The sequence below is a fragment of the Littorina saxatilis genome, linkage group LG12, assembly GCF_037325665.1.
Source record: "Littorina saxatilis isolate snail1 linkage group LG12, US_GU_Lsax_2.0, whole genome shotgun sequence".
NCBI classification, from domain to species: Eukaryota; Metazoa; Mollusca; class Gastropoda; order Littorinimorpha; family Littorinidae; genus Littorina; species Littorina saxatilis.
The window spans coordinates 6,959,054-6,972,898 of NC_090256.1; the positions used below are offsets into that span (position 1 = coordinate 6,959,054).

The following is a 13,845-nucleotide window of genomic DNA, read 5'->3' on the forward strand; positions in this document are numbered from 1 at the left end:
ACCTTCTTCCCAGGGGTCATTGACCCAGTTTTAGCTATGAGAGGTGGTTCGCCCAGAGGCTGTAGAGTATACTGGGGCGGTCTCTTTGATGTCTTGAGAGGAAACTTGGCCAGGGTAGTACATGCACCAGAACTGGTGGACACCAAGGACAAACATGAAATCGAAGCAGTTTGCTTTCAGAGGGAACGGTCGTCAGCAACTCAAACTTCTCTGTTTTCTTTTTTTTTTAAATCTGACTTTCTTTGTGGCCCCCTGACTCCGCCCCCCTCCCTCTGTAAGGACCCCCCTCCACAAGGACCGATTTTTGTCAACATTTTAAAGGTCGCTAGAGAGGGGTTCCACTGTATGACCTAACCGCTACTGGCAGACGGCCTCAATCTTCACGCGCAAAGACGAGATTAATAGGTGCTCGGTTTTGGTATTTTGAATTACATTACATTAAACCTTTGTTGGGTTTCATGGTCATGGCAACAGCCATAATAATATTACATGATGTATAATATCATATTTCAGCATATGTGAATTACATGTCATCATACTAAACTGTCATACATTTTTATTCCTACATTATTCTGATTGATCACAACCAAACCTACTATCATTGGACACATCCAAATGCAAGCGCCTGTTCTTGACAATTTAGATCAGTGCAATTTCCTGGGTCGGGCTTTGCCACAGACACTCACGGTTTGGCCTGTAGGTAAAATGTACAATGTATTTTCTGATTTGTGCACAAAAGCTTTTTTTCTTTTTTCTTTTTTTTAACATAACAATGTTTAATGTCACTGTATGTTTAAAAGACCATGGTCATATTTGTAAAAAAAATGTTAAATTAGAAAATAAATAACATTTTGGTTCATGATTTTTCCTACACCTGTGCTAAAGATAAGAAATAAAAATGTCGGGTATATAAGTCACTCAAATACAGCTAGGTATGAATGGCTCGGTTTGAGTTTGTTGCAGTTGACCCTGCACAAAGCGACATATCATGTTTTTGTTGAACAATTTTGACGTCACCCCTCCCATAGGGTGACGTATTTCACAACTTCCTGTGTTACACAAACTCTGTGATGACCAATTTTGACGTCACCCCTCCCATAGGGTGACGGATTTCACAACTTTCTACAGATGAACAATTTTGACGTCACCCCTCCCATAGGGTGACGGATGTCACAACTTCCTGTGTACACAAACTGATGACGTATTTCACAACAAAATGGCGCTGCCCATGGTCAACCTCGAAACTATCCGTATAGAATGGGGGCGTCCTCGCCCCCATAAAAACCACATTAATCGCAGAATCCAATCACACGCAAGGGTCGGAATAACAAGTCACCATCAAAGGAAACGGTGCTTGACGAATGATAACGACTGTTGGAAAAATCTTGCAAACCATATGCATTGATACCACAAGAAACCAATGTAAAGTCACAGTTCTTGGCCATAAGTTCTTCAAGATTAGCATCTCAATCGTTTTGGTTAATTCCCATGCCATATTCATGGACAACGTCTTCTTAGGGGGCTTATGGAATAGAAGCCCAGATTTGTGTTCGAATCCTTAACTCGCATTGGCTGTTACCCAGTGCCCTAGTTTGGCTGACTTCTACAGCAAGCTAGGCTAGATCTGTATCTCCAGTACTAAATCTTCCAGACTTATAGTCACCATACGCGGTCAGACATAGTTACGATACAGTCTCGTGACATAATCTTTCTTGATTCCTTAGTTCTACTATTTCAGCCTCCGGCCCAGAACGCAATACCTTCATGATGGACCATCCGTGGACTATTCGACTCTTTCGGTATACGTTGTCTTGAGACAATTGGACTATTTCGGTAAGTCGGCAGTGAGACTATTGGACCATTTCTGTAAGTCGTCAGTGAGACTATTGGAATCTTTCGGTAAGTCGGCAGTGAGACTATTGGACTATTTCTGTAGGTTTGCAGTGAGACTATTGACCTCTTTTTGTAAGTCTGGTTTGAGACTATTGTCTTTCCAATCCGATGCCTGAAACGTCACACGAGTTCACAAGATGACTGACACAGACTTAAGACTGTAGTGGTTGTCTACATTTTAGATTGGTCGGAAGTCCGTTTGACGACAGCTTTCCTAAAGCGGTGACAGTGACGAAGAACCTATTTTCTAACCGTGTCTGGCTATTCCGAGCAGCGGCTAAACTTGAACGAGTACGTCTGATCATGGTACCTCTAAGGTGACGGTACTGATAATTGGTTCCATTCATTCATCTTGTTTTTGGTACATAGAGCTCTTGTGATTGTTTAAGGTAGACGGTCGCTTTATTGTTAAAAGTTCACCAACCTTACTTTGATTAATTAGAAAAAAAACCACAGTAAACACCAAGATAAACAACCTTACTTTGATGAAACACATAATGAAATTAAGTGTTGCATGGACTGGTTGTGGTAGCTTTGGGTCAATGCATATAGGCATTTATCAGATATAATCAGGGAAGAAAAGGGTAACTCAACCGAATAAAGGTACATACAAACAAAAGCACACTTGCAACACCCGAACAGGCATATAACCAGACAACCAGTAAGACTGACTAACGGACGGACTAACGAAAGGAAGGAAGGATGGTCTAACAAACTTACACACACACACAGTGACACACACACACACACACACACACACACACACACACACACACACACATACGCACACGCACGCACACGCACGCACACACCAACACACACACACACACACACACACACACACACACAATGCACAAACCATAACCAAACCTACAACCTTTCTCAGACACACACCTCATCTATCCTGCCCTTCCTCTAAACACCTAACCTTGTCCAATGGTTATCGAGTTTCCCTTGAAAGCATCCCTCCCACCCCAGTCCCTCCCCCTCTCTCCCTGACCATCTCCAATCCTCCACCTCCTTAATCATTCGATCTGCCACCACCCCAAATGTACCCCCCCCCACCTCCTGTGACCATCACTACTGGCCCAAAGATTGACTGACCTGTGTCCAGCGTTGCGTCTGGACCGAGACTTGAGATGCAGCTTTGCGCAGCGTTCCTCGACACGGTCATGGAACCGTTCGCCGCCTGTAAAACAAAGACACACACAAATGTACCATTTATTGCATTTATGTTGTTGTTGTTTGCGAAGAAAAAGACGAAGATGAAGAATAAGGAGACGAGAGGAGATTGAGGGCGGGGAGATCATCATCATCGTTATCAACATCAACATCATTATCCTTGCTTTTTCTTTCTTAATGGTCAAATACCTTCCAAAAAAGTCGCCAAAAAGACAAAGAGGAACAACAGCGACAGCAACAAATTGTGTGTGTGTGTGTGTGTGGGTGTGTGTGTGTGTGTGTGTGTGTGTGTGTGTGTGTGTGTGTGTGTGTGTGTGTGTGTGTGTGTGTGTGTGTGTGTGTGTGTGTGCGTGTGTTTAATTTGCCAAAATGAATATTTAAGTTTTTGTTATTTTCGGAAGTTTTCAAACCGTGACAAAACAGTCACAAAGGACGGTAACATTGTCTGACATTTAAACAAAAACCATCTCTGGTCTCTTATATCAATAGAAGTAGTGTCCCCGTTTCGATTATTGTAGGGTTATTATGTTTAAGCATGTTGATCATCAAGCAAAGATAGGTCCACATTACTCTCCTCACAGAAAACAACAAAAATCCACACTTTATTTTTCAGGCGAAGAAACAACACAATCCTTCGATGAAGTCTAGTTCCGCCAAGAATCAAATTCGCTTTATGAGGGTTTTATGAGGGCGTCCGCCTGTATTATCATAAGAAGACCCCCGGAGCAAAAGACAGGAATATCACCACATTAGGATCACCACGCACAGATAAGGCGTTCTCAGAGAAACGATTAGGGGCAAATTACACCTGCGCAGAGTCAGCGGCGCTGCATGCTGCGATAGGGATTATGACGAGTACTTGGCCTGGTTTTTTTCACGCAGCGTGTAGCGGGCTGTGAAAAACAAAATAATTCGGCTGCGCGGCAGTTCAGGTGAAAATAAAAACCGCAGCACTCTGCGCAGGTGTAATTTGCCCCTTAGGAAGCATGTCCTGCGAGCGAAAGGCATAGGCGGACCAGGCTGTATGTCACGCGCCTCCTTGTTCTAATTGCATACGTCTGTCAGTTGTGAGAATGGTGCAGAAAAGTCGCAGAAGTGATAAAGTGACCTTTCTGTTCTTGTTGAAGGCCATTCGTCATCCGCAGGGAACGCACGTGCAAACACGTGCTCCTGCGCACGCCAAGAAGCCACAATGCACACAGGCGGCCAGACAGAAAGATGACTGACAGGTAACGTAAACGCAGGTAGACGCGCGCAGGCATTCACGCCAACATAGACATAGACACACACAGATACACAGACACACAGACACACAGACAGACAGACACACACACACACACACACACACACACACACACACTCACACAGGCAGACAGACAGACACACACACACACACACACACACAGGTACACAGACAGACAGACAGACAGACAGACAGACAGACAGACAGACAGACACACACACACACATACACACACACACACACACCCACACGCCACCCACCCATAGAGTTTCATAGTGTCTTAGTCGCGCGATATCGCTCACAAAGTTGAACTTACAATGACTAACCAACCGCAAACTGCGTTATCGAATTAAAATATATAAACCGGAAATCCCATGCGTGTATAAAGTATTACAATGTAATAATAGCGCAAAAATCAGTATTACTCCAAACACACTCTAGACTAATCTATTCCTGAGTTGTAAAAGCTTTACAAATCCAGTGGCGCGACCAACACATGTTCTGCCTGTTTTGAGAACTGCCCAGTTTAAAGACTGTCCAGTCTGTGCACACTAAGGGATCAACGTTTAAGAGTTATTTTTAGCGTTGCTTACAGATAACACTATTACTACAAATAAATAACCCTTGAGTCGCCCTTAAAGCCAGTCAATGCAACAAAACAGATTAAAGTCGTCCTTCATTTAACCATCAAATCATCACATCCTTTTTGAAAACGCCCCACGCCCCAAAAGACTCGATGTTATGTCACGAAGTGAGCGCCATTACGACCTTAATCTTGTTTTGGTCCTCCAAGGTCTCAAACACCCGCTGGCTGGCAGCATTTAAGAGACGGGACACGGACTGCCTTGGACAGGCCATCGCGGAACACAATGCGTTCTCAAATACTGAAATTCCCTGTGCGCTATAACGGAGCGCGGTCGTTCAGACTGGCAAAGGAAGCAGATTGGGACCTATTAAACATCAGAAGGTGGACTCACCCGCACACTTGTTCGCGTAACAATAAAAGCCTTTCCAACATAAGAACGCTGACAATTGTGCGCGTAAAAGTAACAGCCTCGCAAACATTAGAAAGTCTACTTTGACTAAACACTGAGTCTTACGTTTCCGTGGCCAAACATGATGACAGAGCAGTAATATTCAAATGGTTCGAGCAGGAGGCCACATGCAAGCTTCCACATGCCGTTCAGGTGAGAAAAGAATGCTCTCACTTTGAGTCAATGCTTATATGTTGGACAATGCTTATACCGGGGCCCGGTAGCTCAGATGGTAGAGCACTGGACTTGTGATCGGAAGGTCGCAGGTTCGAATTCGGGCGGGGACGGACACGGGTCAACTTTATGTGCAGATCCAGAGACGGAAGCCATGTCCCACCCCCGTGTCATCACAATGGCACGTAAAAGACCTTGGTCATTCTGCCATAAGTGCAGGTGGCTGAATACACCTAAACACGCAGACACCTGCGTAGCGCGACTCCGTTGCTGCTAGCTTTCCACTGGGAGGAAGCGACCCGAATTTCCCAGCGATGGGACAATAAAGTAATGAAAATGAAAATGAAATGAAAATGAAATGAAAATGATAATAATGTAAGGCACGCTCTTTCCGTGAACACTGTTTCGGCTTACCCTCTCAGATCTGCCCAAACATGGGATAAGACCATTCCTCCATTTTGTCACATACAAACAACAAACACCAGGACAGTGTCCTGACAATGAGTTGGATTTTGTTGTCGATTAAATAATTTACGACATTGATTTATACAACAACAACACAATCCCCACCTTGCTCAGTTAGCACCTAGGCTGTTGATCTTTGGTAGGTCGTTAAGTGGAATCAATCAATATCGAGACAGGTGATGCAGCTGTAGTCAGCGCAAGGACAGACAACTCCAGACTAACCAAGGGTCTTATCCCAGTGTACAAGCCGGGGTAGATCTGAGATCTGGAGCCCAATTGTTTTCAGGAAAACGAGTGTGCCTTTAAGCACCAAGACACAAACGATTTAGAGCAAGTTTGTTGATGTATAGTCCTTAAAAACAAGAAATTCCGCCGAGGTAGGAAAAACACCCCCGTCCTTAGCATTCTCACTGCCACCAACTGAGCAGGCACTGCTAACAAGTGTGGTTATTTCCCTTTGACCATGAATATGTGCCTCTATAAGTCCTTGTAGAATCTTAATCCACCAATAACTCCCTAACCGTGTGTTTGACTGGTCCCAATTTTTGTAAGGACCGTCTCAGGAATGTATAGAACCTGTTCACTAAGTTTGGTGACGATCGGTCCGTTCATTCTTGAGATCTATATGCGAACACAAACAAACAAACAAACAAACAACCACATCGAGTGAAACCTATACACACCCCTATACCGGGGGTGTAAAAAATAATAAAGAAAGAACCGTACATAATATGCGTATTTGCTGTAGAACATAAATATGGCGCTGCTAAGAAGCAATGTGTTGCTAAAACAATTAGTTTTATAATTTCTGTTCGCGAAAATCGCATGCCTGCAGCAAAAGTAGGTACCCGTGTAATAACCAAGAATAGAAGGACCAGAAAAAGGGAACAATGCTCTCTCCTTCCATATCCAGTAGTGACCCTCACTTAGATAACTATTAGATTCATAAAAAGCTTCCTCCGTCGACCGAGAACCACTGTCGTACATAAATGAAATGTATTCAAAAAGCAATTTGAAGCACTCACTGCCACACGAACAACGCCAATTAGTTTATCCACAGATAGGATGCAGTTGTCTACAAGCACGCAACGCTGAGAGGAAAATGTAGGATCACAGGCACATTACTCTGGTTTGGGAGTAAAAATGAGGGTAGAGTGGAGATGGGGGAGCGGTTTCCTCTGTCTCATATACAATCATATCCCCCTTTTCAGACATCTAAACCCGTTGAAAATTAGGCATTGAACAGGATATTAGCTAGTCGTCAATTTCAGGTAAACCGAGGCTATGAACAGACAATCAAAAAGGCAAGGTCTCAAAACAGGCGTCTCCGAAAAAGGGTTCTACCGTTTCGACAGAAATAGATAGAAAGACTTAAGAGACCCCAACCACCATACCCCACATCAAACCAGTCATCGTGTGCCTGTGCTGAGGTCGTAGGAATCAAGATTCACTCCCGATGCCGTCCAGTTGGGATTTGAGGGAAAACTGATTGGGGATCACGGCAAAGCCGAATTTGCAGAATTGCGATCGATTTGACGCACAATTACAAGGAATCGACAGTGACCGTTTGACCAGAAGAAAGTAGCACTGGACAGGACGTTACTCCCTCGTTGGACATTTCTGCTGCTGCTGCTGCTGCTGCTGCTGCTGCTGATGATGATGATGATGATGATGAGGATAATGCTGCTGCTGCTGCTGCTGCTGCTGCTGATGATGATGGTGACATCACTGAGGGAAATGTGAAGGCGTTTAACCGTAGCATTTATCCATGGTCATGTGTCTGTACTTTCGGATCTATTTTTCTAATGTTGAATGTGATGGGTTTTTTCTCAATGTACTTCGTTTTATGCATTCGTGTACTATCACTCTGCCTGGCCAATAGGTCACAACATAAAAAGCTGTTGTACAGCAATATCGTTTTAGAGTTTGGAACATTTTACGAGTAAAATAGTACGGTCGTCTTTTAGTCTTCCTCATGTTGACTATGCACACGTTATATGGGATAAATGCAATGCATTGTTGGCAGCTGAACTGGAAAAAATACACATTGATGCAATTAGAACTATAATCGATGCTGTTCGTGGCACACGCCATCGCCATCATACGCTGTATACTGAGTCAGGCTTTACAACACTGCAAGAACGCCGAAGAAGACATACATTGACAACAGATATTTCCTGCAGGTGTGCTTTTCATATTGAACATTGTAAACACTTTTTATTTGACTGTCCACCGCAAACGAATGTTAGAGCAACCACTATTAATAGTTTGCCAGATAAGAATATTATATTACTGTTTCTGCGTCCGCCCCGTGATCGGGAGGTCGTGGGTTCGAACCCCGGGGTCATACCTAAGACTTTAAAATTGGCAATCTAGTGGCTGCTCCGCCTGGCGTCTGGCATTATGGGGTTAGTGCTAGGACTGGTTGGTCCGGTGTCAGAATAATGTGACTGGGTGAGACGTGAAGCCTGTGCTGCGACTTCTGTCTTGTGTGTGGCGCACGTTATATGTCAAAGCAGCACCGCCCTGATATGGCCCTTCGTGGTCGGCTGGGCGTTAAGCAAACAAACAAACAAATTACTGTTTCTTATGCTATGTACGGTAATAGCGCCACTTCCTTGGATGAAAACATTATTAGATTCAGAAAGCAAACGTTTTTGTTAATACCATATGTTTAGTGATTTTGTTATTAGAGCATTCCATTGATCTGTTGTGGATGCTCTCTCTCTGTCTCTCTCTCTCTCGCTGTCTCTCTCTGTCTCTCTTTCTCTCTCTCTCTCTCTCTCTCTCTCTCTCTCTCTCTCTCTCTCTCTCTCTCTCTCTCTCTCTCTCTCTAATTCTCAATGTGTGTGTTTCTGTGCCATTGTTGTTTTAGTGTTGGCTGTCGTTGCTGTTGTTTTTGTTGTTGTTTTGATTGGTCTAAATATCATGCATTTAAAATATCGTCCTCCACATTACTCGTTTGTTTCTAAGAACACATTTATACGTTTATTTTGCAGTTCTCCTTTATTATTACATACACTCAATGGCTTTGTATTTATGTAACTGAATAAACACTGCTTAAACCAGTAAGGTCGTCCTACACACTTCTTCCCATACCTCCTACACCCCCCCCCACCCCCACCCTAACGCCCTCTTTAGCATCTGACCTAATACACTCGCCATTGCTAAGATACTTCCGTAATACAGCTTTCTGTTAAAAATTAAAAGAAAAAATCCACGTAAATACCTCCCCCCTATTAAGGACACACACACACACACACACACACACACACACACACACACACACACACACACACACACACACACACACACACACACACACACACGCGAGACACAAAACATGCTTATCCACCGCTGTCAGAAAAACCCAGTGTTCTTTCTTGAAACGGATACAATTAGTATTTGATCTAAAATCAGTGGTACAGGTTAGTGCCCTCCTTCCACTTTCCTTGATCAAACAGTGATTACACACGATGAAGTGTAACTCAGGAAATAAGCTTCAGCCGCTCCACTCTAAACCGGGATCCTGTTGTCGCCCGCTCGCAGACTTTGATATAAAATGCGTAAAAAAATGTGACGACCCAAAACGATCAACACTTTTATGTTGCTTTCTAATGCATAATACAATACGGATCCGATCTGACAATGCAAAACAAAACAAAAACAAGTCGCGTAAGGCGAAAATACAATATTTAGTCAAGTAGCTGTCGAACTCACAGAATGAAACTGAACGCAATGCCATTTTACTCGTAGCATCGTCAGGCCACCGCTCATGGCAAAGGCAGTGAAATTGACAAGAAGAGCGGGGTAGTAGTTGCGCTAAGAAGGATAGCACGCTTTTCTGTACCTCTCTTTGTTTTAACTTTCTGAGCGTGTTTTTAATCCAAACATATCATATCTATATGTTTTTGGAATCAGGAACCGACAAGGAATAAGATGAAAGTGTTTTTAAATTGATTTGGACAATTTAATTTTGATAATAATTTTTATATATTTAATTTTCAGAGCTTGTTTTTAATCCGAATATAACATATTTATATGTTTTTGGAATCAGCAAATGATGGAGAATAAGATAAACGTAAATTTGTATCGTTTTATAAATTTTTATTTTTTTTTACAATTTTCCGATTTTTAATGACCAAAGTCATTAATTAATTTTTAAGCCACCACGCTGAAATGCAATACCGAAGTCCGGGCTTTGTCGAAGATTACTTGACCAAAATTTGAACCAATTTGGTTGAAAAATGAGGGGGTGTGACAGTGCCGCCTCAACTTTCACGAAAAGCCGGATATGACGTCATCAAAGACATTTATCAAAAAAATGAAAAAAACGTTCGGGGATTTCATACCCAGGAACTCTCATGTCAAATTTCATAAAGATCGGTCCAGTAGTTTAGTCTGAATCGCTCTACACACACACACACACGCACACACGCACGCACGCACACACGCACGCACACACGCACATACACCACGACCCTCGTTTCGATTCCCCCTCGATGTTAAAATATTTAGTCAAAACTTGACTAAATATAACCACGATAATTTTATTAAAGATACCTTCTGTCTCGAGTAAGCTATCACGTACATCACTACAGATCTGAAATCCAAAAACAATAGACTGCTAAAGTTCCAAAATTCCGAATAAAAATCCCAACAAGGTGTGTTATAGGAACGTGTCATTGTGACGAAACGATACGATACAGTCACTGACACAAGCGAGACTGTCTCCTATAACATACCTTGTGTCTCCTATAACATACCTTGTGTCTCCTATAAAATACCTTGTGTCTCCCCCAAAACATACCTTGTGTCTCCTATAACATACCTTATGTCTCCTATAACATACCTTGTGTCTCCTATAAAATACCTTGTGTCTCCTATAAATACCTTGTGTCTCCTATAACATACCTTGTGTCTCCTATAACATACCTTGTGTCTCCTATAACATACCTTGTGTCTCCTATACCATACCTTGTGTCTCCTATAACATACCTTGTGTCTCCTATAACATACCTGGTGTCTCCTATAACATACCTTATGTCTCCTATATAATACCTTGTGTCTCCTATGACATACCTTGTGTCTCCTATAAAATACCTTGTGTCTCCTATACCATACCTTGTGTCTTCTATAACATACTTTGTGTCTCCTATAACATACCTTGTGTCTCCTGTAACATACCTTGTGTCTCCTATACCATACCTTGTGTCTCCTATAAAATACCTTGTGTCTCCTATAACATACCTTGTGTCTCCTATACCATACCGTGTGTCTCCTATAACATACCTTGTGTCTCCTATAAAATACCTTGTGTCTCCTATAACATACCTTGTGTCTCCTATAACATACCTTGTGTCTCCTATACCGTACCTTGTGTCTCCTGTAACATACCTTGTGTCTCCTATAACATACCTTGTGTCTCCTATAAAATACCTTGTGTCTCCTATAACATACCTTGTGTCTCCTATACCATACCGTGTGTCTCCTATAACATACCTTGTGTCTCCTATAACATACCTTGTGTCTCCTATAACTCACCGAATGAAACTGAACGCAATGCAACGCAGCAAGACCGTATACTCGTAGCATCGTCAGTCCACCGCTCATGGCAAAGGCAGTGAAATTGACAAGAAGAGCGGGGTAGTAGTTGCGCTGAGAAGGATAGCACGCTTTTCTGTACCTCTCTTCGTTTTAACTTTCTGAGCGTGTTTTAATCCAAACATATCATATCTATATGTTTTTGGAATCAGGAACCGACAAGGAATAAGATGAAAGTGTTTTTAAATTGATTTCGAAAATTTAATTTTGATCATAATTTTTATATTTTTAATTTTCAGAGCTTGTTTTAATCCACATATAACATATTTATATGTTTTTGGAATCAGAATATGATGGAGAATACGATGAACGTAAATTTTGATCGTTTTATAAGAACAATATTTTTTTTACAATTTTCAGATTTTTAATGACCAAAGTCACTAATTAATTTTTAAGCCACCAAGCTGAAATGCAATACCGAAGTCCGGGCATCGTCGGAGATTACTTGACCAAAATGTCAACCAATTTGGTTGAAAAATGAGAGCGTGACAACTTTCACGAAAAGCCGGATATGACGTCATCAAAGACATTTATCAAAAAAATGAAAAAAAGTCTGAGGATATCATACCCAGGAACTCTCATGTCAAATTTCATAAAGATCGGTCCAGTAGTTTAGTCTGCATCGCTCTACACACACACACAGACAGACACACATACACCACGACCCTCGTCTCGATTCCCCCCTCTACGTTAAAACATTTAGTCAAAACTTGACTAAATGTAAAAAGCCAGAAATAAAAAAAATAACAAGTCGCGTAAGGCGAAATAACAACATTTAGTCAAGCTGTCGAACTCACAGAATGAAACTGAACGCACTGCTTTTTTCACCAAGACCACATGCTCGTAGTTTCGGCAGTCCACCGCTCGTGGCAAAGGCAGTGAAATCGACAAGCCATGCAGAATAGTGCGGTAGTGGTCGCGCTGAGCAGGATAACACGCTTTTCTGTATGTCTATTCTTTTTAGCTTGCTGAGTTTGTTTTTAATTCAAACATATCATATCTATTATGTTTTTCGAATCAGGGACCGACAAGGAATAAGATGACATTGTTTTTAAATCGATTTCGGAAAATTAATTTTAATCATAATTTTCATATTTTTAATTTTCAGAGCTTGTTTGTAATCCAAATATAACATTTGTATATGTTTTTGAAATCAGAAAATGACGAAGAATAAGATGAAATTGTTTTTGGATCGTTTAATAAAAAAATATTTTTAATTACAAGTTTTCAATTTTTAATGACCAAACTCGTTCATTAGTTTTAAAGCCACCAAGCTGAAATGCAATACCGAAGTCCGGCCTTTGTCGAAGATTACTTGGCCAAAATTTCAATCAATTTGATTAAAAAATGAGGGGGTGACAGTGCCGCCTCAACTTGTACAAAACGCCGGATATGACGTCATAAAAGACATTTATCAAAAAAAGGAAAACAAACGTCCGGGGATATCATACCCAGGAACTCTAATGTCAAATTTCATAAAGATCGGTCCAGTAGTTTAGTCTGAATCGCTCTACACACACACACACACACACACACACACACACACACGCACAGACAGACAGACAGACAGACAGACAGACAGACAGACACACACACACACACACACACACACAAACAAACACACACACACATACAGCCCGACCCTCGTCTCGATTCCCCCTCTATGTTAAAACATTTAGTCAAAACTTGACTAAATGTAAAAATGATCATCTTGCACAGACAGCAGCCGGGGGTTTACATGTCTGGTATGTGTCCAAGTGTAAGAATCCTTTTAACATGTTGGACATAATTGTTGATGGTTTACGCTGAAAGGTAAGTCAAGTTAAACTCCAACATAACACTAACACAAATATGCGAGAGCAATGATGAGGCACACAGAACGAGAAGAACAAAATGACACCAGTAATTAAATAAGTAAATAAATGTATTAAATACATAATATTATTAAAATAAAAGTACAATAAATAAACAAATACATTGATGAAAAGGAAGAAAGAAAGACAGAAAAATCAAAGAAATCTTCTTGCGATTCGCAGGTCGTAAGAAACGTTGTCTTTTCCGCTCGCACTAAGAGATCAATCAATATCCGAGGTCAACGTTCGTGTCAAGTGGCATGCACACATCAGCATTTTCGTTCTGCGGAAGACTTGTGACGCGTACACAGCAAACAACAAACTTTCGCCTCAAAGAACGCTGGCACCGTTTTGAACCTCAGAGGGATTCTATGAATATGCACAGAGATGGAATTCT

The 13,845-nt window shown here is 41.7% G+C and overlaps 1 protein-coding gene across 1 annotated transcript in view; it reads left to right on the plus strand.

Moving 5' to 3' along the window:
• The first annotated feature begins 5,494 nt into the window (after positions 1-5,494).
• Positions 5,495-13,845, plus strand: part of LOC138982256 (PDF receptor-like) — a 54,839-nt gene continuing 46,488 nt past the window's right edge. The window contains exon 1 of the mRNA XM_070355492.1: positions 5,495-5,505. Within this exon, the coding sequence (XP_070211593.1) occupies positions 5,495-5,505 (11 nt within the window). The remainder of the gene's footprint in view (positions 5,506-13,845) is intronic.